Source organism: Sminthopsis crassicaudata, chromosome 1 (genome assembly GCF_048593235.1).
Source record: "Sminthopsis crassicaudata isolate SCR6 chromosome 1, ASM4859323v1, whole genome shotgun sequence".
In the NCBI taxonomy this organism is placed as follows: Eukaryota; Metazoa; Chordata; class Mammalia; order Dasyuromorphia; family Dasyuridae; genus Sminthopsis; species Sminthopsis crassicaudata.
In genome coordinates, this window is record NC_133617.1 from 696,219,315 (window position 1) to 696,245,047 (window position 25,733).

General features: G+C 39.0%; 1 protein-coding gene across 1 annotated transcript; it reads left to right on the plus strand.

Moving 5' to 3' along the window:
- Positions 1-1,321: 1,321 nt before the first annotated feature.
- On the plus strand, positions 1,322-23,592 carry RPN1 (ribophorin I). The gene is made up of 10 exons (XM_074283745.1): positions 1,322-1,677; positions 6,071-6,135; positions 9,497-9,803; positions 10,196-10,405; positions 16,213-16,405; positions 16,575-16,674; positions 16,859-16,997; positions 17,229-17,348; positions 21,479-21,724; positions 22,846-23,592. The coding sequence occupies exons 1-10, from the start codon at positions 1,420-1,422 to the stop codon at positions 23,026-23,028; spliced, it is 1,821 nt and encodes a 606-aa protein (XP_074139846.1). The 5' UTR covers positions 1,322-1,419; the 3' UTR covers positions 23,029-23,592.
- Positions 23,593-25,733: the final 2,141 nt, after the last annotated feature.

Below are 25,733 nucleotides of genomic sequence, written 5' to 3' on the forward strand. Positions count from 1 at the left end.
TCTACATCAAAGAGCATCCCCGGTAGCTAATTGTAGCTCCACCCTTAGACTGGTAGGGAGACACCCTAAATTTCATCCAACTCCTATTTGGCACCGCCCACGCCCTCCCGGGGGTGGGGCCACTGGAGCGCAGTACGACCTGGCGGATTTCCCTCGGACTCGACTCCTAGCTAGGATTTTGCAGACAGTAACCCTTCCCAGAGAGATTTATGACGCTCCTTCTCTGGTTTATTTGGGTCTTCATTGCCCCAACTCCCGATCATAGTAGCTACATTAGGCTGCAAAAATGATTTGAGAGAGATCTCTGAATATGGAATCCTGCCTAAAGAGTATATTAATATATGGGCTGTATTTTTTCAATTCAATAAATATTGATTGGCCACAGAGCATGATTACCAGAGAGAGTAAATAGGAAGAATCGGATAGGAATCACTGTACCCAAGCACAAAACGCGTGGGATGCCTAGGCTTCGTCCTACGTAGGGGAGGCCTGAGGCTGTTAGGATGCGCGGCACCGGCTGGAGCGTGGGGCCGGATAGTGACGTGATGTACTTGGACCGGACCGGGGAAGAAAGGAGCAGGGATTCCAAAATGAGGTTAGAACAAAATCCACAAAAGTTATTAGGGATTTTTTTTTTAAGAGATCTCAATTTGGAGTCAGGAAACCTAGGATGAAATCCTGATTTTGCCACCGCGACTAAGGATGAAATCATTTGAATTTTCTGTGCCTCAGCTTCCTTCTCTGAAGAAAGAGGCTTTTGGTGTACACTCATAATAGTATTATATAACTTTTTGAACACGATTTTACATTAAAAAAAAAAGGCAATGACACGTTATATCGTTTTATTATTTTCAGGACCGAAAATGGAAGTGCAATTATTGATCCCCATTTTACAGATTTGGAAACTGAGGCACAACTCTTCTAGGGTCTGACGCAAAATTCGAACTCAGTCCTGCCTGTCTCCCAGTGCAGCATTCTAGACTAATCCTAAATGACTTCAGAAAAGTCTTGGATACTCGGCTAAAGGGCTTCTCTAAGCCTCAGTTTCCCCGTGTTAAAGAATATCATGGAGTTAAAGAATATCTGAAGCACCCAACCTACCGGTGGGTCTAAGGAAGGTGGTGTAAAAACTTAAAAGCGGGGGTTATTAGTTTGATTTTAGGTTCCTGCCAGAGATGCCTCGGTTGCCTAGGAGACGAGGTCCTTGGCAGAACCCACCCCGCTTTCCTCCCGTAGGCGTCCCACGCTGTGACCCCGCCTCCCGTCCAATGAGCGGATCTTTGCGGCGCGAGGAAAACGAAAGAACTGGGGAAGGGGAAGTCTCGGCGTTAGGTTCGCGGGGCTGCTGGGCCGGTCCTGCTCTCGTCTTCTGCGCCTGCGCTCGCGCCTGCGCGTGGAGGGTCTGCTCGGTCCGCGGTAATGGAGGCGCCCGCTGCCCGCCTGCTGGTGCTGCTGTGGGCCGTGGGGGCGGCCCACGGGGCAGCCGCCGCCGCCGCCTCGGAGACGCAGCTGGTGAATGAGGATGTGAAGCGCACGGTGGATCTGAGCAGCCACCTGGCCAAGGTGACGGCCGACGTGCTGCTGGCGCACCCGGGCGGCTCGGCCGCGCCCGTCTCCTCCTTCGTGCTGGCCCTGGAGCCCGTGCTGGAGGCTCGGCTGGCCCACCTCGGCGTGCAGGTGAGAGCCGGGGGCGTGGACTCCAGGCCGGGGGCAGCCGCCCGCGGAGCCGATCCTGCCCCCCCCCCCCCCCCCCCCGCAACTCCCCTCTAGCGGGATCTCTGCCTCCCCCCTCCGCCGCAAACTTCCGCGTGTGCCCGGCCGGCCTGCCGCTGACTGACACGTAAGCATTAGGCCGATGTGCGCGGTCGGGACACGCGCCCGCGGGCCCCGCTTGCGGGCCTGCGCGCGGCTCAGGCCCGGCGGCCGCATCCTCCGCTTGCTGACCCCGGGGCGGCCCGCACTGGCGGCCGGGAACGTCTGGCCGTGGCCTTGGCGAGTTTTGGCCACTTCTTTCCTCCCCCTCTCCCCACCCCCCTTATCCTTGTGGAACCTGACTGCTTCGGGCCCTTGTCCTCGCCCCGGCCTTCTAGGCCCACTTTGCGGCCCGGTGATTGTCCCGAAGCTCGGGGGTTTTCAGAGACCCTCTTCCATTTGCATGTTCTCTCCTGTGAGACTGAGCTCTGTGTCCTCCCGTGCTTCCTGTGGTGCCTAATAAATGTTTATCCGCTGTCAGGGACGTGGTAGAGCTGATTCAGTAGTCCTTAAAACTGAAGACGCCTTAACCGGAATCCCAAGGAAAGATGTATCGGTCATATCATTTATAAAGCATTTTGCAAAATATTTTACAAGTTTGGTTTGCAGACCGCTTTACAAATAAACTTTTATTCCCACAATAACTAGGAGGTGGGCGCTGTTATCCATGTTTTACAATGAGGAAACTGGCTTAAGGATGTACCCAAAGTCATTTTAGTAAATTCTAGATCAGGTTTGAAATCACGTCTTCCTGACTTCTGTACAAGGGGTCTTTAATTATGGAAGCTGCTTTTTTTTAAATTAAATTTTTTGGAAAAGTTTTTAGGTTCCAGAGTAGCATTTAGCAAGAGAACTAACTGGATTTCTATTTAGTTGCAGGATAGTCTGGTCTCTAATTTACAGCTGCCTGTTATAAAATTGCATTTTATAGTGTGTCTGACGGCACTGGTATCAGATTTGACTTATGCATTCTTTTCAGTAAGCGCAGAGTATGGAAGATATGTTTTAAATAAATTTTGGAGCTAAATTGCTCTTCAAGTACAATTTTCTGAAATATAAGAAAAAGTTTTGTTTAAATGGGTACTGATTTCTTTTTATGTGGAAAATAATTTTTTTTTTACCAAGTCCGATGCTCATTAAAAAGGGTGTTTCATGTTATTACAGAAGCCAGTTGTCCCAGAGTATATAGCTGAAGGATAGTTGTAAACCACATTTATGTAGTAGAAATAGCTTTCATTGCTCTATTAGGTCTTCAGGCTTCCTCCTCTTATTCAGAGTCAGTAGTCTTCTGTAACTGTTGCGCAGATCAGCAGAATTAAAACAGGCTAGCACCATTCTGCACTATGGACACGACTTCCAAAACTTAGATGTAAACTTCAGTTTCACTTTTTTGCAAGAAGTAAATCTCTTGCTCTGTTCATACTTCATAGAGTTTTTGAACTGAAATAAACTTTTAAGGCCATTTGAATCTGTTAATTTTTACTAATTAAGGAATGAAGGTCCAGGAAGATGATTTACTATGCCCATGGTAGTAGAACTGGAATCAGAACTTTGTTCTCTAGACTCCTAGTCCATTGTTACCTAGCATATTTCTCTATCTTCATTATTGCTTTCCCCACAGGCTTCACTTTATAGACTGATTTGCTCTCATTTTTATTCCCAGACAACTGCAGTTTTGGAAAAGAACCTGTGGTTTGCAGGAATTAGCATTCTTCTATTCCCTAATGTGGTACCTTGAGAGGCTGTATTATTTCAGTGAGCCTCAGGAACCTTGAAATTTTAAAGGCAAGTCAATAAGTATCTAAGTATCTACTGAGGTACTGGCGCAAGCTCTTCCAGTACAGACCTCTTCCTTCAAGGAGTTCCCATTCTAATAGGGGTAAGGCAAGATCTACCTGGAGGCACTAACTGTAAGGAGGCCCAGGAAAGGTTTCTTGTAGGTGGTCGGATTTTTCCCTGAGAATTAAACGAAACCCTCTCTCTCTCTTTTTTTTTTTTTGGCTGGGGTTAAGTGACTTGCCCAGGGTCACACAGCTAGGAAGTGTTAAGTGTCTGAGACCAGATTTGAACTCAGGTCCTCCTGAATTCAAGGCTGGTGCTCTAGCCACTGCACCACCTAGCTGCCCCCCTAAACGAAACCCAAAAGTAAAGATGAAGGATAGTGAGAATGCCAGCCATGGGGAACAGCCGGGGAACATGAAGGGAGTCCAGAGATGGAAGGTCTAGTGTCTTATCCCAGCAACAGGAAGGTCATAGTGACTGGTTGGGCTGAAGAATGTGGAGAGGAGGAAGATGTACATCTAGAAGACTGGAAAGTTAGGAAGGACCAGATTAGGAAGGTTTTTTAAAAGCCAAACACAGGATTTTGTTTTTGATCTTATAGGCAATAGGCAGTCTTTGGAGATTATAGAATTAGGAGGGTAGCATGGAGTCATTGGTAGCAGTCCTCTGGGCTACTCCATCATTTCTTGCAATATCACTTAGCCCTAGAGCTCCCACCTCCTCAGTCCTTTGTGTCCCGCAGGATTCCCAGGCCAGCATCTTTTCCTGCTGTACTCCTCTGCACCTAGCACCATGCCTTCTTCCTGCCCCTTCAGTTTCCTTTTGTGTATTGTCTTCTTCCATTTAATTACTCTTTGAGGACAGGGACCATCTTTTCCCCTTTCTTTGTATACAGAGTTTAGCACAGTGCCTCGTTCATCCTAGGCTCCTAATAAATGTTTATTGACTGACTTGTGCTGGGAAGATCACTTATAGATGAGTGAAGGATGGACTAAAGTGAGGCGTTGGTTTGAGGCAAGGAGGGCAACCTTCAGGTTACTGCCAGAGTCCAGGTAGGAGGTATAGAGAGGCTGCCCTTGGGTGGTGATGGTGTCATAGGAGAGCTATTCTGTGGATAGATTGGTCAGATCTTGGTAACATTGTAATAGGTGAGGAGTGAAAGGATGATGACCCAAGTTCTGTGTTGCTTTGTGATTCTTAAAGCATAGAATACATGACAATTGTTGCTATTTGGCATATTATTTGTTGGCATATTTTTGTGATTACTGTTGAAAGAAGCAGAAATGTGCCATCTTCCCAGCATCAACCACTTGTACTCCTGGGGCATAAGTGGAATTAAGGTCAAAAATGTAAAAAACATTGGTGACCCCAACTATTAATATAGTTGGCCAACCACATAGATCAAAGGTATGTCATAAGTATTTTTTCCTTTCCCTTTGAATCTAGTAGGATTTGAAATAATCAACATCTTTTCTATGTACCAATTACCAAAGCAGAAGAGGATAATAAAAAGAAAAATCCCGCTCAAAGAATTACAAAATGCATAAACCTTCTGGGAATCAAATATATCAGAACATGTTCAGTACTTCTATGGAAACAGTTCAGAATACTCCCTAAAGAACAACAAGTAACTGCAGGGATATTCAGTACTTGTGGTTAGGCTGTGCTAGTAGAAAATCACAAGATCACCTATATTAATTTATAGATTTAGTGCTATACCAGTCAGATGGAGAAGGGGATACTTTATAGAGGTAGACACGATAATAAAATTTGGAGGAACAAAAATAAAAAGAGAACAGCACTTCTAGACCTTATACTACTATTTTAATAACGAAGTCTTAACAAATTGTGTGTTCAACTGATTGTAGAAAGGCTGAATCATTTGGGATATGTAATGGATAAATGTGGAAAGTCATGAGACATGTTCAGATATCACCCAATAGATAGGCTACTTAAATTGTCTGGGTTTGTTTATTCATCTGTCAGAAGAAGGATTTGAATCCTGTAATGTGTCCAGTCCTTTCGAGCTCTAAAACCAGGTTATCTAACACTGACCATAGGGAATAGTTCATGGGAAGAACTCAAACAGAGAAAAGCTTTATGAAGTAATATGAATAGGTACAACAAAATCAAAAGGACAATAACATAATTTTTGCAGTTGTGCAAATGAATTTTTAATGCCTATAGGGATTTTAAAAATTGAAGACTTGCTATAAATGCATAAAGCATGCATCCATCATTTAAGAAAACAGTGGACATTTCATAGAGTTAAGGTTATGTATGTCACAAATTCTTGTCATTCTTTAATTGTTTTACTTGAGAATGTTTCACATTGTTGAGGGTTTAATTTTCAAGTCACAATTTATCATTGGTTATTTCATCCACCTTAATGAAGGTGATATGACTGCCCCTTTCAGAAAAGCTCTTGCAGATTGGTGTAGTTATTTTTGAAATTTATAAGTTAAATGAAAATGGATTCAAAATTTGTGATCAAAAAAAGTATAAGAAATAACTAACTCTGTGTCTTCTGCTACAGTTAAAGGGAGAAGAAGAGGAAGAAAATCATTTGGAAGTACGAGAAATAAAGCTTAAAGGCAAAAGGTAAGCATTCTGATTAGTATTTATTAAGTTTTATTTATCACTAGCTTCTTAAATTTCTCTATTCACCTCCATATTTCCTGGGTCCAGTTATTGAAGGGTTTTGTGGTTTGGTTTTTTTTTTTTTTTTTTTTTTTTTTGGATTGTTGCTATTTTCACATTGTTGTCTTCTTAAGAGTTTGGTCTTCCCTGCCACTGATGTAGCTCTTTTGTATGCTCCCCCTTACTCAGGTCTCTGGGCTGAGAGCTACTATTGTGGTGTTGGGGGAGCTCTAGACAGACCTCCACCCATGGGGTTACAGACTTTTCCTGCCAAGGTCTTAACTTTTCATAGGCCAGAAAAATAGCTCATCTTAACATTTTTGGGCTCTGTTGCCCCTAAATGTGATGTAGGGGAATATAGAGAGAATTCAGCCGAGTGGCTCTCTTATACACTATTTTCCCAGTTTTCTTTGACCAGGTCTTTGTCAACCCCTTATTCCTCCTTTACTCTTGCACATAAACTCTTAACTTGACTTGGCGGAAATTAGGAGCTTGTGCTAATTGGGTCTACTAAAAATGTACGTTGTTGAATTTCTGTTGGCCCCTCACCATGATGAGGCAGTCCTGCTGCTGGGCAGTTTCTCTTCTCCAGATTTTGGTGACAATGATTCCTCTTTCTTCTCTCCCACTTGTGTGACCATTCCTGAGTCTCCTTGTTGGGCCCCAAATTGTGGGTGTCCCCTGAGGCTTTATCCTGCGTGCTCTTCTTTTTCTTCTTCTTCGGGCTCAGTTATTATTTCTTTGTAGAAGATTCTTAGGTCTCTATGTATATCTAGCTCTAATCTTGTACTTCCAATTGCCTGTTAGAAACTTTCTAATTGAATATCCTATAAGAATCTCATAACTCAGTATGTCCTAAATAGAGCTTATGATTTCCCCCCACTTTCTCCTCATTCAGACATCCTATTACTTTGGGGGACATCTCCTACCTCCCTGGTTCTAAGTCTTTGCCCCCTGACTCCCCACCGTCATTCATCTTGCTTAGCTGCTCTGCTGCCAGAGTTTTTCTTCTATGTGTGAAGTGAGGCCTTTCAGTTCCCTCCAGTGACTTTGGCCTTCCACGTTACCTCCCTTCTATTTCTATGTGCTTAACTGTTCATATGTTGTTTGCTTTCTTGGGGCCTGAGTAATGAGTGTTATTCTGCTGTCCCCTGTATCCTGAGACTTAAAACATTGTGCCTGGCACACAGTAGCATTTAATAAATGTTAATTGATTGGGCTCTAGTATGGCCTCTGCCCTGTCCCCACACTGAAAAGTTACTTTGGAGCTCTCAAAGACTGAGTTGTCGGAAGTTCTTTACAGGATGCTTCCCACACCCATGAGGTCACAGGTCACCTTGTGAGGAAGATGGGGTGGATATCATCACCATCTACTGAGGAAATCAAGGTGCAGTTTGGTGAAGTTATTTCTGTAGTCACATTGTTAGTATATTCCGGCCCTGGTAGGCTTTCATATTCCAAATCCTTTGTTCTTGCATTAGAGCATACTGTCTTCGTTAGAAAATCCCTATTATTTGTTGATTTGTATAAATCAATAAGTTGAAATCTACCAAGAGAATTATTTTTCCTTTGTTTTTTAAAATCTGAGGTTGCACTACCCTGTAATTAAAAAAGTATATATATATTATTTTATTATCCTTCCACCCCATTATATATGCCTTTTTTAGAATTTTTATTTTAGATGAGGCAGTTGGGGTTAAGTGACTCGCCCAGAGCCATATAGCTATTAAAAATTAAAGGACTGAGACCAGATTTGAACTCAGGTTTTCCTGACTTCAAAGACTATGATTTATCCACAAAGCTATTTAGCTGCCCCACACCACTCTAATTTTTAATTAAGTTTTGTTATTTCTTATATTTTATTCTTAACTGGTTGGTTGGCCAGAAACTAATCATACTCATAAACAGATGAGGGGTTTTTTTAATTGAAAAGAAAACAAGTCCAGATAATAATTATGCTTTGGTGACGTCTGTAAAGATTAAGGAGTTGTAAGAAAAGTTTTATTTCTTTCACAACTTTGTTCTATCTCTCCTTTTATTTCTTTGTGTCTATATTAGTTATCTATGTCTCCACAAATTATAAATGAGATTTCCATGCTTTTTTGTTGTTTTGTTAAGTTTTTGTTGTCCTTATTTTTTTTTAGCAGATTTTTCTCTAGCATTCCCTTCCCCTTATCCTGGAGAACCATCCCATATAACAAGTAATACTTAAAAAAAAAAAAAAAATTAGTAAATCTAGTAAGTACTTTGATAAAAGTCTGAAATGATGTTCAGTGCATTCCACTTGTGAGCCACTCACCTCTTCATAGGGCTATGTCTTTTTCTATTTTTTTTTTTTTTTTTGGAGTCATACTTGTTTTTTAAAATTTTGTACCTTATTCACTTTTGATTTTTTTGTGATTCTCTTTACATTGATGTAGCCTTGTATATGTTGTTTCTTGGCTCTGCTTAATTTATCGTCTTGTCATCATTGTGCACGTTGTTTTGCTGGTTCCATTCACTTTAATCTGTCATTCATAGAAGAACAACTTTCAGGCTTCGTTGATGACTTACATTTAGAAGGAAGTATATATATATCATGTCCCTGCATTTGTTTGTCTCATATGATTGTTCATTCTTGCTTAACTCGCATGTCTCTCTTAACTCCTTCATTTGACTTTAAAGTTTCTACATTGTTTTCATCTTTTCATCAGGAAGGCTTGAAAGTTCTATGCTTCATTAAAGGCCTTTTTTCCCTTCTGTAGAATTACACTCAGTTTTGCTGGGTAAGTTATTCTTGACTCTTAAGTCTGTATCATCTAGTACATGGAATAGTAGATGGAATACCAAATCAGGACTCAGGAAGTCCTGAGTTTGAATCTGGTCTTAGGCAGTTCCCAGTGTGACCTTGAGCAAATCACTTAACCTGTGTTTGCCTTAATTTCCTCATCTGTACAAAGTACAGCAGTAGCACTTGCCTCCCAGGGTTGTTGTTAAGATCAAATAAACTTGTATTTATAAAGAACCCAGCTCAGTGCCTGGCATGTAATAGCAGTCCTATAAATGCCAGCTGCTTTCATCATCATCACTTCTGGAAATACTGTTTTCTAAACACTCTTATAGAGATAGTGATGACTTCTACAGCATGTGTGATTCTGACTGGGCCACGGACATTCTATAAGTTCATCTTCTAAGTTATAAGGAGGTTGCAATCTGTATAAATAGAATCAATGCCTGCAGTGATAAAAATAGGTCTTGGGAAGGTCTTTGCTTTAAAGTGGGCCTGCAACTGAATTGCTAGAGCTTTTTATGTGTTTTATTCCTTTCTCCATTTCTTCTGCAGTGGGAAATTATTCACGGCAAAGCTTCCATATTCCCTAGCTGGAGGTGCCAAGATTCGAGTGGTCATTGAAACAGTCTTTACTCATGCTCTGCAGCCATATCCTACCCAGATCACCCAGTCAGAAAAGCAGTTTGTGGTTTTTGAGGGGAACCATTATTTCTATTCACCTTACCCAACCAAGACACAGACCATGCGTGTGAAGCTGGCTTCTCGAAATGTGGAGAGTTATACCAAGCTTGGCAATCCTGTCCGCTCTGAGGACGTGCTGGACTATGGCCCCTTCAAAGACATTCCTCCCTTCAGTCAGGTAAGCTTTCTAAGCCTAGGCCTGTTTCAGAGGTAACTTAGTGGCTGACCACTAGCACTCAGCTACCATTTTACAAATATCATCTTATTTTCTTCTCACAGCAACTCTGAAGTTAAATGCTTGCCCAAGGTCACACAGCCAGTAAGTGTCAGGCTGGATTTAAACTTTAGTCATTGTGCCTCCAGGTCCAATGCTTTATCCACTATTCTACCAGCTGCTTGATAATAGAACATATTGTTTGCCTGCACAGTGTGAAATAAGATTCACTGCTAAGCACCCTGAGGGCTACAAAGAATAACAAAATGCTAATTGCATTCAAACTTTGGAAATATCAAATCTTCCTTATCCCTTTTACCTAAAATTAAAGGTATTTGTTTTTCTTTTTCTGACAGGATCCTTTTAAAGTGCATTATGAGAACAACAGCCCTTTCTTGACCATCACTAGCATGACCCGGGTCATTGAAGTCTCTCACTGGGGCAATATTGCTGTAGAGGAAACAGTTGACTTAAAACATACTGGTGCTGTCCTTAAAGGGCCCTTTTCCCGTTATGACTATCAGAGACAGGCAGACAGTGGGATTTCCTCCATCAGGTCTTTCAAGGTGAGTTGCTACCTCTGAACTTTGGGCTAGATATTCTTGCTGTTTAGTTTGTCTTTTTTTCCTCTGAGTCTCAGCTAAATACCTAACTGTGGTGGTTTAGTTGGCTGGTGAATTAATGGCAAGATGAAGGTGATGGTGGAGGATAAAGGAGGCTTTAATACTAATAGAAAGGTTCCTTTATGTGAAGGAGATCTTGCAGTATTCACATCCCTGAAAAGAAAGTATAAAGTGTGAGCAGAATGAAAGGTCCAGTTGAAAAGGAAGTGTGGTGTGGCAGAGGTATAGGGACTGATTAACTGGGTGAACTTAATAGGTTGATTAAATGGTACACTGTGAATGAAATATGAATGTTCTTGAGCATATTTTATTCCTGATGTCAGCACTGAATCTTTTAGATCATGTTTTATTTTACTATTTTTGTCATTCATTATTTGGTACCTATATTCAGAATTTTCAGACTAAAACTCACTTTTGCTAAAATTAATAATTGAAAAATGTGTTGATGTCTTTTAGTTTGCTTCATAGGGAGTGTCTGTTTTTAATTGTTTTCCACTAAAAATTATTCTTGCTGTCCTTTTTGATATATTTCTATATATATCCTCTTAGTCTAATAAAAAACATGAAGGGGGGGAGAAGTGTAACAAAAGCAACCATTACACTTACACTCTATGACTATATGTGTAATATTCCACACCCATAATCCCTCAGCTCTACAATGAAGGAAGGGAAGTTAATATGTTTTTGACTTAATGTAAGTCAAGCCATCCCTCAGGAGTCATTCAGTTTTCCCACATTTTTCCCTAATTCTGAGTATTTAGCCTGTCATCCTGCCAGCTGGACACTGAAAATCTTCAGAAGGGTGCCTTTCTTAGAGATAAGTAGTTTGGTGGGTTTGCTTAGATTGAGAAGTGAATGGAATTGGATTACTTAAATTTGTGAGATCACTTAGAAACCTTTGTTAGTTAGGTTCTGAGGCTGAATAGAGCTTAAAATTCATGGAAGAAGAGGAGGAATTTCTTAATGTTCTGTAGCTTTGCTGTGCTTTCTTTAATGTAACTCTGCTTCCAGATTGATGTTTAAAGGGAAGTTTTAATATTAGCACAATGCTTGGAACATAGTAGGCACTTAAATGTTTATTGGTTTATTGACAAATGCCTGAGCTTTTGTATGAGGTTTTCAGAGTCCAATCCGTGGTATTTTTTTCTAAATAGAACTTCTTTGTAGATAGATTTTTTGGTCATTTAGTGTTACTCAGACCCTAAAGAAACTGGATATGTTCAAACTCTTGATTGTGATTCCCCTTTTACAGAACTCTTTTGGCAATTATTTACCCAACTGGATATGTTGTTTATTATCAGACTGGGAATACCTTGAAATCTGGGATTATCTTGTTTGTGTCTCTAGTGCTTACTACAGTACTTTTTCATTTCTTTGCTAAAGATATGGGATGTGTAAATATTTGTCCAAGCATCTGGATACAAAGATTGTATCCAGACAATACAACCCAGTCCCTGTCTTCAAAAGATAACTATTAAGACCTTAATCCAGTGAAAACCTCAGTATAACCAAAAAAAAAAAAAGACTGACCATTGGCTTGTTTATTTCAAGCATTATTCTTTATTCAATCTCTTGATTTTTTTGAATCTCAGGTCACTTGGTCTAGGTGATTGCTTAGGTGCTTGATAGCTCTCAAATTCTGTGGGATCCTTTGATTGCACTAGAATATTGCTGTTCCCGTCATCAGAAATTCTGTATGCTGCAGCACTTATTTCCAGCATTAAGTTCTCAATCTACTCCTTTTTTGTGGGAAATAAACTTAACTGGCACTATAATCACCTATAATATATAATCTTGATTGTATCTACAGTTACATATTGTGTAGATTCTATATAGATTTTCAGTGATTAAAAAGTGGTTAATAACATTTTTTTTTCTGTTTACAGCCTTTCATTTTACTTAAAGATTATACTTAGATACTCAAAAATAGCAGTTCATTTGAAAATATGTTGAAGGTCTTAGTGGACTTGAAATGCCATCAACCATGTAATGTGGTATTCAGGAAAAAGACCTGATTGGACATTAAATGACATTAAAAGAGGCATAGTCAGTGGCAAGAGTTTGTTAGACATTCTTAATGTGCTAGGCCCTATTTTAGTATACAGAACCAAGGGCAGGCAATACCCTGATCAGACCACAGGAAAAACTGTTTGTTTTGATTACCCATGTTTTAGGAAAGGCAGTGTTGATCAAGCAGAGAGCATGTGGAGCAGGGTCCTTGTTTAAGCAAGAATTTGTGAGGATGCTATATGAGGACTAGGGGTGGGATTGGGGTTGCCTTTTCTGTGGAAGAGACTGTGAGTGGAGAAGAAAGGGCTGTCACTAGCTGAAACAGGAAATAGGTACAAGTTGCCAAAAAAAAAAAATCAAAGAGAAATTTTCTTTTCTTTCTTTTTTTTGGTTTTGTTTAAATTTTATTTATAAAATTTTTTTTGACATTATATATGCATGAGTAATTTTTTTTTTATAACATTATCACTTGTATTCATTTTTCCAAATTATCCCCTCCCTCCCTCCACCTCCTCCCTCTGATGACAGGCAATCCCATAAATTTTACATGTGTTACACTATAACCTAGATACAATACATGTGTGTAAATACCATTTTCTTGTTGCATATTAAATATTAGATTCCGAAGGTATAAGTAAGCTGGGTAGATAGACTGAAGTTCTGACAGTTTAATTCACTTCCCAGTGTTCCTTCTCTGGGTGTAGTTGTCTCTGTCTATCTTCGATCAACTGGAAGTGAGTTGGATCTTCTTTATGTTGAAGATATCCACTTCCATCAGAATACATCTTCATACAACATTGAAGTGTACAGCGATCTTCTAGTTTTATTCATTTCACACAGCATCAGTTGATGTAAGTCTCTCCAAGCCTCTCTGTATTCCTCCTGCTGGTCATTTCTTACAGACCAATAATATTCCATAACCTTCATATACCATAATTTACCCAACCATTCTCCAATTGATGGGCATGCATTCATCTTCCAGTTTCTGGCCACTACGAAAAGAGCTGCCACAAACATTTTGGCACATACAGGTCCCTTTCCCCTCCTCAGTATTTCTTTGGGATATAAGCCCAATAGCAGCAATGCCGGATCAAAGGGTATGCACAGTTTGATAACTTTTTGGGCATAGTTCCAAATTGCTCTCCAGAATGGTTGGATTCTTTCACAACTCCACCAACATTGTATTAGTGTCCCAGTTTTCCCACATCCCCTCCAACATAAAGAGAAATTTTCTAACAGAGGTGCCCAAAAGTGAAATGGCCACCTCAAGTAGGTGTGTGGTTCTGTCTTATTAAAATCTTCAAGAAGTCTGGATGGATGACTGCTGTTGACCAAATTGACTGTGATTAGGTGATCTCTGATATCTAACTTGAGAGATTTTTTTTTGACATCTCTTTGATTTCACAAAGAATGTCTGATAATAATCGATTATTTTGATTCTGGGTACTTTTAAAATCCTCAACTATTAGTTTCCTTTCTTTTGTAAGCATTTACTTGATATTTTTTGTTTCCCTCTCCCTCCAAGAGTCATCCCATGTGACATAGTATTTCTTGGAGAGAAGAGAAAAATCAGCACAACTGATAGACATATTGAAAAAGTACAACAATATATGCAATATTTAACATGTATGGACCTCCTACCTCCAAAGGAGTGGATTGAAGGTGTCTTTTCATATCTCTTCATTTGAATTTGCTTTATCATTTTTGTTACATTCACTTTTGATTTTTTTTTTTGGTATGTCATTGATCTTTTATTGTTGTCATTGTATATATTGATTTCTTGCCTTTGCTTATTTCAGTCTCTATCAGTTTATATAGATCTTTCCATGTTTTGCTGTGTTCATCAAATTCATCCTTTCTTACACAGTAATATTTCATTGCATTCATGTATCACAGTTTATTTAGCAATTCTCCAATTGGTGGGCAGTTATTTCCAATTCTTAGCTATCATAAAAGTGCTGCTATAAATATTTTAGAGTATATAAAAACATTTTTCTTATCATTAGCTTTCTTGGGACAAAAGCCAAAGGGTATAGACATTTTCCCTTTTTATTTAAAGAGTATTTCCAAATTGCTTTCCAAAAAGATTGTATCCTTTCCCAGCTCCACTAATCATGTGTTAATGTGCCTAAACCTCTCTAACATTGACGATTGTAATTTTTTGTCATTTTTCCAGGGTATGAGATGAAACCTCAAAGTTGTTTAAATAGGCATTTTTCTTATTAGTGATTTGGAGCGGTTTTTTTCAGTGTGGTTATGAATACTTTGTGGTTCTTTTGAGAACTATTTATATTCTTTGGCCATTTTGGGAGGAGAAAGAGGGGAAGGCTGTTTTTTATAATTGAGACATTAAACCATTATCAAAGAAATTTGATACAAAGGTTTTTTCCCTGTTTAACCTGTTTTTGCAGAAGCTTTTCAGTTTCATGTAATCAAGTTATTTATGTCATGTTTTTAGGTGCTTTTTCATAAAGAACTTTCTACTATAGTAAAGTCACAAAAATAATGAGACTCCTTTTAAACATGATTCTGGTTTTTAATTTTTTTTCTTTCTATAGATAGTAAAAAAACTACTGTTTATATAAGTCTTTCACTTTGTTTTAAAAACAATTCTATTGCATAGTTTTGGGGTTTTTTTGAGCTTTAGATTTTATTTAAAATTTTTTTTTCAGTAATACGTTATTTTTCCAAATACATGTAAAGATAGTTTTCAATATCCATTTTTGTAAGATTGTGTTATAAATTTTTCTCCCTCTTTTTCTTATCTCCTCCCTTCCCAAGACAACCAACAATCTGATTTGAGTTAAACGTGTATATTGCATAGTTTTTAAAATTAATTTTTGGGGAAATAATTTGATTATCAGTATGCCTCAGAACATTTTACTCATAAAATATCACTCAAATATTAAGAAATGATATATGGTTATCCTTCTACCCCTCATAGTTATTTCCTCTGAGGATCTTAATAGTGTGTAGTCATGGGACAGAGTAATCAAACAAGTATTTTGACAGAGATGGCATACACAAGTTTGGTTCTATGATCCAAAGCACTGGTTGACTATAAATCCAAGTGTCTGAGTCTTCCTCTAAGGTGGACAGCAAATCAAAATGTTTTTATTAGTGTAACTTGTCAGAATTTACTAATTTATTTCCATATTATTTTCGTTTAGATATGCATGTATATGTATATAATTTGCCACTTATAATTTTTAGCTTCTGCCTTCCTATCGTCTTCCAAGTAAAGCTTAAACTTATTTGCCTGACATTTAAAGCTCTCTGTAATCTGATCCTATCTGCCTTCTTAGCTCTATCTGATATTATTCCTTGCATAAGTTTTAATCTCTATCTTTTGAACATACCTTTCACTTTCCTGTCTTTGTTCATAGTCTTCCTTTTGCTTAAACTACTTCTTTCATCTCTGTACCAGTGATGATTAAATCCCAATTCAGATTCTGCCTCCTCAATGACTTTTCTATTTATATACTTATAGATAATAGTCTTTCTTATGTAGCACTTTTCTTCCTCTCTCTCATCATCATATTTCTTTGTAATATTTTGCATTCTAGTTACAGGTTTCTACTTTATTTCCTTACTAGTCTGCAGTTTCAGGTATAACAGGTCTAGTTTCCCTCCAAGCTAAAAAATTACTCTCCCCAAAATAAATGCTTAATATTTGTATGAATAAAGAGAAGAACAAGATTTAGATCTAAGGTTTTAAGAGACTTTCTTTTCTCTTGCAGACCATACTCCCTGCTGCTGCTCAGGATGTTTATTATAGGGATGAGATTGGAAATGTCTCCACCAGCCACCTTCTTATCCTGGATGATTCTGTGGAGATGGAAATCCGTCCCCGTTTTCCACTCTTTGGTGGATGGAAGACCCATTACATTATTGGTTACAATCTTCCAAGTTATGAGTATCTTTATAATCTAGGTCAGTAGTAATTTGTTAGGGGAGAAGCCTGTGTTTGACTTTATTGACTTTATTCACTTTAGTTAATTCTCTTGTGGTAGATTTCCATTTCTTTGTTTCCTCGATAACATTGTGGTGAATCTTTGTGTCTAGTTAAGAGAGTCAGGATGATGATTCTTTGATCTTCCAGGTGATCAGTATGCCTTGAAGATGAGGTTTGTGGACCATGTATTTGACGAACAAGTGACAGATTCTTTGACTGTGAAGATCATACTTCCAGAAGGGGCTAAGTGAGTATGGCTGTTGATCATCTTTCTTATGTGCTTTAGTTTTCCTTTCTGATTCCTTCCAGAACCTGAAATGAAATCCCCTTGAACGTTGTGTGAGTTCAGAGATAACCTCCTAAGTATATATATAAGCAACTTGGTCTGGATGTTACTGATGATTGAAAACAGTCTCTTTTCTACTTCCCAGGAACATCCAAGTAGACAGTCCTTATGAAATCAGCCGAGCCCCAGATGAGTTACACTACACCTACCTGGATACGTTTGGCCGCACGGTGATTGTCGCCCACAAGAACAACTTGGTGGAGCAGCACATCCAGGATATTGTGGTGGGTAGCATGCTCTCCTCCAGTCTCCTTCACACTATTTTACCGACTCTTGCTTGCAGAGTAGGAGCTCTGGTAGAACTACACTGAGCTGAGGCTGTGGTTGTAGCTGGTGGTGAGGAGTTGGCTTCTTAAGAGATGGGGCTTTGTGCTTGATGAGTGTATTTACTTTTTTCCTTTAAGGCCTCAGATCTGTTATTCATAGTAATAGCCCTTCTCTATTTCTCCTCTCAGGTACATTACACATTCAACAAGATCCTCATGTTGCAGGAGCCTCTGTTGGTTGTTGCAGCTTTTTATATTTTGTTCTTCACAGTGATCATCTATGTGAGGCTTGACTTTTCCATCACAAAGGTATGTCACTTTCTTCTTAGAAGGTGAGAGATGAAACCCAGAAGCGCCACCAATCCACAAAGATTCTATCCCATTTTTTAAAAACTCAATTGATCCATCATAATTTAAATCTTTATATAGTGAGGTTTTGTTCTTTTCCTGATCTAATTGTATGCCATATAGAGCACACTCTTGTGGTCAAACTTGGAATCTACCTGGTTCAGAATGTGAATAGCTAGAGGCCATTTGGAAAACAGATTTTGTTTTGACTCCTTTTGGAACTTAATCTGTGGAGATTCTTTGAGAGATGCATATCTTTATCAATTCTGATGGATGTGGCTCTTTGTAACAGTGAAATGATTCTGATCAGTTCCAATAATCTTGTGATGAAGAGAGCCATCTACACCCAGAGAGAGGACTGTGGGAACTAAGTGTGGACCACAATATAGCTTTTTCACTCTTTTTGTTGTTATTTGCTTGCATTTTGTTTTCTTCCTCAATTTGATCTTCTTCCATCTTGATCCGATTTTTCTTGTGGAACAAGATGATTGTATAAATATGTATTCGTATATTGGATTTAACATATTTTAACATATTTAACATGTATTGGATTACCTGCCATCTTAGAGGAAGGAGTGGGAAGAAGGAGGGGAAAATTTGGAAGTTACCTGTGCATATGTTTTGTAATAAAAAGCTTTAATTAAAAAAAAGAGAGAGATAAGGGCATATCCTGAAGTGAATCACCTTTGTTTCAATGTTCACTTGATCTTAGTCACATTCTTTTTATTTTTTAATTTTTTTAATTAAATAGCTTTTTATTTTCAAAACATGCATGGATAATTTTTCAACATTGATTCTTGCATAGCCTTGTGTTCCAAATTTCCCTTTCCTTTCCCCCACTCCCTCCCTTAGATGGCCGGTAATCCAATATATGTCATATGTATTAAAATATGTTACATTGATTCTAAATGAACCTGTAGGAGATTTTATAATTGGTTATGAGGGGAAAACATCAGATTGCAAAGAATTTATTTATTCAGGATCTTTTGGAACCTGGAAAAAAGAAGTCTCTCTTCTTTTGAGGGGAATATTTTAAAAATTGGCATCAGTTTTCTTGTCTCTAAAGTACTTGGTTAGAATAACACACTAATAAATTTTCTTAATTCTATTTTGATTTAGACTGCCATATTCAATTTCATTTTCCATTGTTCCACATCCATAGTATATATTTTTTTTGTTTCCTCTTTTCATTGTCTTATTTATTTTCTTATAACTTTTATTTCATCTTAAGCAATATTATGTTATTGTTCCAGAGGGATTTTGATTTGCTTTTAACCTTATCCCCTTTTTATCTGTTAACCAATAAGATATCTATTTCCTATAATCAGAGTTGAGATTTGGTCTGTAAAGGACTTAACTACACATGCATATTCTCAGTCATTCTCTTTGTGAAATTCTGTAGCATTCTCTGGAACATCATATGAACTTTTTTTTAAAAATACATATAAAGATAGTTTTCAATTCACCCTTGCAAAATCTTGTGATCCAAATTTTTCTACTTTCCCCTACCCCCTTCCCCTACACAGCAAATAATCTAATATATATTAAGCATGTTTAATTGTTCTATACATATTTCCACATTCAGTCCCCATAGTCCTCTCTTTGGGTGTAGATGTCTCTCTTCATCACATCAACATTGGACCTGGCCTGAATCACCTCATTGCTGAAAAGAACATCATATTTGATCATCATATATTGTTGCTTCTGTATACAATACGATGTTCTCTTGGTTTTGTTCAGTTCATGTAAGTCTCTCTAGACCTCTCTGAAATCATCCTGCTGATCATTTCTTATAGAACAATAATGTTCTATAACATTGATGTACTGTAATTTTATTCAGCCATTCTCCAACTGATGGACATCCACTCAGTTTCCAGTTCCTTATACTACAAAAAAGGGCTGCTACAAACATTTTTGCACATGTGGGTCCTTTTCTTTTTTTTTTTATGATCTCTTTGTGATACAGACCTAGTAGAAACATTATTGGATCAAAGGATATGCACAGTTTGAAACTCCTTTGGGCATAGTTCCAAATTACTTTCCAGAATGGTTGGATCAGTTCATAATTCCACCAACAATGTATTAGTGTCCCTATTTTCCCACATTTTGCATTTTCATAATGTTCTTTAGGTCTTCTTTGGACATAATTCCTTTCTTTTCCACAGATCTGAAAGGTAAATTATTTATTGTTCTTCTAATTTGCTTATAGTATCACCCTATATGTCACAATCATGAACCCATTTTGATCTTATCTTGGTGTTAGGTGTTGGTCAGTGCCTAGTTTCTGCCATACTATTTTCCACTTTTCCCAGCAGTTTTTGTTAGTCATATGAACATTTTTTTTAAAAATAGCTTTTTATTTACAAGATATATGCAAAACCTTTTGATGAATAGACCCCCCATTTCTTGTTCGTCATTAAGGCTGTGGATAATTGATCCGGAGCAGAGGAAAAGCATTGCTTTGAAAAAGGCATGAGTGCAAATGTGGAGAAATGCTAGGTGTGGTTGGTTAAGGCCTAGTGTTACTATTATTAGGTCCAGTTGACTAGATATAGAAAAGGCTATGATTTTTTAAATATCGTTCTGTGTGATGGCGCAGATGGCTGTGAATAGGGTAGTAATACCTCCTAGGCAAAGTATAATAATTAGGGCTGTTTGGTTAGATGCTATAACAGGGCTGAAGCGGATTAAGAGGAAGATGCCTGCTACAACTTTTGTGCTTGAGTGCAGTAGGGCTGATACAGGGGTTGGGCCTTCTATGGCTAAAGGGAGTCAAGGGTGAAGACCAAATTGGGCAGACTTACCAGTTGCTGCAATAATTAGACCTAGTAATGCCAAGGTGTCAATATTTGTTATGAGAATTTGTTGAATATCTTAAGAATTACTATTGATTATCAGTCATGCTATGGTTAGAATAAAGCCAATATCGCCGATTCGGTTATAAAAAACAGCCTGTAGGGCAGCTGTATTTGCGTCAGTTCGTCCGAATCATCATCCAATAAGTATGAAGGATATGATTCCCACCTCTTCCCACCCAATGAATGAGTTGAAAAAGGTTGTTTGCAGATACAAGGATGATCATGGTGAATAGAAATGTGATTAGGTATTTGAAGAATCGGTGAATATTAATTAGGGTCTGTGTGCATGTATCACATTGAGAACTCTAAGATAGATCATGTGACATAGTGCGATTGGGATGAAGGTAATGGAGAAGTAATCTAGTTTGAAACTTATTGTTAAGGTTGAAGGAGTTTATTTAGAGTCAGTTAGTGACTGTGGCTTCTTGCCCTGAAAAGATAAACAGGGTAAGTGGGAGAATACTAATAAAGAAAGCGAGTTTGACTGTGTTTTTACATAGAGTTGGGAAGTTGTCAGTTTCATGGGGGAAAGAGTATGTTATAGATTAGGGGAAAGGTAAGCATGGTAATGGAAAGAAGAAGTGAAGACTTTAATAGATAATTAATTACTTTTATTTGGAATTGCACCAAATTTTTTGGTTCCTAAGACCAATGGATGACTATTATCCTTTAAAAGTAAGAAAGCCATGGGTTTAGGCATGGGTTCAAGAATTAGCAGTTCTTGTAACTTTCTCGGGCATATAAGGAGGTTTGAACTCCTAACTCTAGATTCACAATCTAATGTTTTTATTAAACTATATTTGCAATATGTGGGGCCTAAGATGATCTTTATGTTGTTTTTGGATAAGTGCATTAGTGACTTGTGAGCGATGATGACATTAGGACATGTGAGAATGGCCAGTGCTGGAAGACGACCCTGTTTTGTATGTCATTGGTTAGTCATGTGTTGGAAAACAAGGGAAAGTCCAGAATCTCAGTAAAACCACACTTCAGAGAAGGGCAGCTCTTTTCCACTGTTAAAATTTTCAGATTTCTTCTGTCATTAGATTCTTGGTAAGAAGGGGATTTCCTGGAAATTGAAATGCTCTTGGGGGCAAATACTTCTTTATGACTTTAGAAATAGTTTTTATTTTTCAGATAGCTATAATTCTGAATGCTTACTTGTGGAACCAAGGTCAAGATGAACTGGACCTTCTTAACCTTTTAAATGGCAGGTGTGTCTTCCCTCTGTAGGATCCAGCTGCTGAAGCCCGGATGAAGGTAGCTTGCATCACTGAACAGGTTTTGACTCTGGTCAACAAGAGATTAGGCCTGTACCGGCACTTTGATGAAGCCGTCAACAAGTACAAGCAGTCACGTGATGTGTCCACCCTCAACAGTGGCAAGAAGACCTTGGAAATGGAGCATAAGTCCTTGACTAATGAGATTGCATCTCTGCAGTCCCGATTGAAGACTGAGGGCTCAGATCTTTGTGACAAAGTAAGAAATGTGGGCAGTTCTCTCCTGTTCCATAGGTGTGGCCTTGAGGAATATTTCTGTTAACTGTTTCCCAGTTTTTTGGTATTTAAAATGCAGCACAGCCATGACAGCATCAATAACTCTACTCCATTCTTAAAAGAATCATCTAAAAGCAAGTGGGATATCAGCGCATTTGGGAGAAATGCAAGCCATGGCATTTTATGAGTTTTCAAATGATATTAATCAGGATCATGGAAATTGAAGTTTTGGTGTTTGTATTTTAGAAAAAGTATCTAAAGATTATTAGAAACACTGTTGTCAGCTACCATGTAGTCATGTGGTAATAGATGTCTTTAGTAGAAGCCTGTCAGATATTTTAAGTACCTACTGTGTGCTTAGCATGATGCTAAGTATTGAAAACACTGTGCTGAATGTTTCCTGAAAGGAGTTTTCTTCCTAGCTACAACTTCAGGATTAGGCTTTTTAAAAATTGTTAACTCATTTTGCTAGCCTCTCATAGACACTCATGTTGAAAGGTGTCCCTGCACTTAAAACTGGAGAGCTATGGGAATTGGAATGGAGAGCTTGTGTCTTACCTAAGCATGTATCCTCACACTGTTCTTTTCCTCAGCTATAAAATGGAGAAAATGTTTAATTTACAAGAATGCTCCACCCAAATTATATTATACTATAATTAGTTAAGAGTGCTGAGCCTGGAGTCAGGAAGGTCTGAATTCAAATCCCAATTCAGAAACTTAATAACTGTATGATGCTGGTCAAGTCACTTAATCTCTGTCTGCCTATTTCTTTGGTTGTAAAATACTAAAAGCATTTACTTCACAAAGTAATGAGATGGCATTTATAAATCACTTTGCAGAATAGTATTTGTCAAAATGCTTTGTAGATTACAAAGTAGTATGCAAATGTAAGTTTTTAAGGAAAGCAATTCGGGAACTTTAGTGAAAATGTGGGAAATATATGCCTTCGTTAGGATTAAAAATGATAATGTATCAAAGGAAACCAGGCATCATTTTTTTTCCTTGAAGCATTAGATATTAGGAATCCTAAGCCATGTTAACTGAAAAAGAGTCCTGCTTTTGTGTTGATTTCTTTAATGTGTATTCTTCCTCTTGCTTTTTCAGGTCAGTGATGTCCAGAAACTAGATAGTCAGGTGAAAGATCTTGTGCTGAAATCATCATTGGAGGCAGAACGGCTGGTGGCAGGAAAACTCAAGAAAGACGCCTATATTGAGAATGAGAAGGCCCTCTCTGGCAGACGCCAGGAGCTGGTCACCAAAATTGACAACATCCTTGATGCTCTGTAACCTCCAGCACTGCCTTAAGTACCTCGTTGCTGCAAGAGCAGAGTGCTGGGCTAGACCCTCTAAGCTCAGAACAGCCATGCCTTTGGGGCAATGTGAGAAGTTAGGAATGTTGGAAAGGATGAGGGTTGTCAAATTTTGCAAGTGTTGTTTGGGTTTTTAAACTTTGGTTCCTAACTCCTTGTTATTGCTTCTAGGAACAGTCAGGTCAGACTCAAGAGAACTAGGAGTCTTGCTCTCCCAAGAATCTTTCCTGTATTTGTTTAAATAAAATACATACACACACATTTTGTATTTTGAGGAAAGGAATCTGAGTTTGTATTATTTTACTTCTCTCATTCAGCAGATGCTTATTAAATGGCTGATATGTGCAAAGCCCTCTGCTGAGTGTTTGGGGATGTGTAAAGCTAAGGCCTAGGATTATACTTGGAATTTTTTAAACACTTTGATCTGTGCCCTCCTAGCTTTAGATGTTTGGGAGTTTTGTTTTTGGGTTTTTTTTTTTTTTTTTTTTTAATTTGTGTGAGACCAAACTGAATAAACCAGGGACTGTGAATGTTTACTAAATTGTCTTGTTTCTTGTTCCAAACTTTGAATTGAAAAAACATCTTAAGCTCTCCAGTGTTGAATAGTATGGATAGAATAAGGGAGAAAGGGAAAAGATTTTTCATAATACAAGCATTATAGAAGGTATAAAAATTTGCTATCCATTGCCTTTAGAAAGCTTCTCTCTCCTTGCCCTCCTCTGCCTTTCTCATTCCTAATACATATCTTACCTGACCTGAGTAAACCTTTGGGCAGCCATTTATAACTCTACCTCAGTGAATGGGAGAAGAGGGCAGAGGGAAGCCAGAACTCCTTGTGTAGAATAATGAAACTGAAAAGAGATGCTGCAGTAATGGAAACCTCCTCAATATTCTAAATTGACACCTAACTGGTTGGCTGTCTGGTAGGTAGGGGCTTGTGGGGATGATTATTGATCCACCTTTCCTTGTGTGTTCTTAAACTTACATTTGCTTAGAGCATGGTGAGAGGTAACAAGGCCAAATTAGACTCTCAAATTGATTTCATCTGCTTATCTATAAGTAGCATAATCATAGTGAGATAATAGCATTCCGGCCTCTGGTTTGTTGTATGCAACCTAAAAAGATTGCTGGGCTGTCCAACTCACAACTTAACCTGTAGTGATTTAAGGATAAACAACCTGTTGGTAGTAATTGATCAACTAATGTGTATTATGATGAAGGGCATTGATTTGTGTCCTTTAATTTTGGTCTCTACTCATTTTTTTTCCCTTCTCTTTTCCCTCTCCCCTTTTGATTTACTTTTTCCATATCTTAACTCACCCATGCATGGCTTTAACCAGTTATAGTTCCCTTATTTTGAAAAACAAGTGAACCAAATGTTTTAGATTTTTCTTCAGGGTAAAATGTATCTTTTGCCCCAATCATCAGTCTATGAAGAGTTGGGGGTGGGAGAATGGACTGGAGCAAGCTTCAGGAGGAGCCGTCCTTGCCACTCCCTAGCTACTGTCAGAGGAGTAAGCCCAAGAGCCCCAGGAAATCAGTGCCCCAGTACCCAGTCACCTAAACTCCAGTGCAGTCCCCCACCAACTACTCCCTTATTCATATCCTTCTGAACCTTATTTCACCAAAGCCTGGTGGAGGTTCATTCAAGATTGATGTTATCACCCACAGATGCACCACTTCCATGTTCATGCACTCTGAAATTCCTCTATCACAATCTTGTCATTCCATCACTCCCTGTTCTGCAACTTCAAAACCTGCTCTTCAACTTCACTGTAATCTGCTTCTTCCATCTTTCAGTGCTCTCCTGGCCTGCACTGGCCTTTTGCACCCCCTCCCTAGTGACCCCTTGGTTAATTGGATTGGTTCAGTCCAATGCTGTCCTCTTGAGGCCTCTGCCCCTCTGCAGTCCAAACTTCACACTTCCTCAAATCCCTCATAATTTCTCCCCTCAAAAACCTGGAGTCATTCCCTGAGTTTGCTTTTCTCGCTATCTTGTCTATCTTCCATTACCTTCTCCCACTTTGTTTGCTCAGTCTCAGAAGCCGTGATCCCCACTGCTGACTAATGTTCAGGGCTCTCCCTGTCCTCTGGCTGCTTCTCTGCCGCCTACAGAGATGCCCACTCCCCACCGTCCTTGATTGCTTCTGCTCCTCCCAGAACAACTTCGTGTTGTGGCCAGAGGTATTTGCACTTCCTCCAGAGCTCTCCCTCCAATTACTTGTCGCCCTGCTGCTGCAACAAGTTTCAGGTGGATGCCCCCTATTCCAGTAGGGCCTCCATCATCCACTTCAGTCAGGATAAAAGAGAAGGTTCTGTGGCCCTTCAGGGGCTCCTTCCTCCCTTTTTAGTCCCTTTTAGTTTTCCCTGCCCTGCCTCTGGGCATTTCCCCTGGCACTCCTTCACCTCCGCCTCCGGGCTTCCTCGGCTCCACTTCTTAAATCTCTGGGCCTTCCTTTTGGTTTTATCTCGATACACTTACATATTACTAACGCGCATACAAAGTAATCTAGGTAACACTTATATTTTGTTAACCCCGAGATCGTCCCTTGCAAGTGGTTTCTCGATATAAGCAGCTCCTTGACCAACTTCTCTGTAGCCCCAGTACTCGGTCAGGTCATTTTATCCATGAAAATAAGGAAGATGCATCACCTCCCGCCTCGCTGCTGACTGCAACCCACC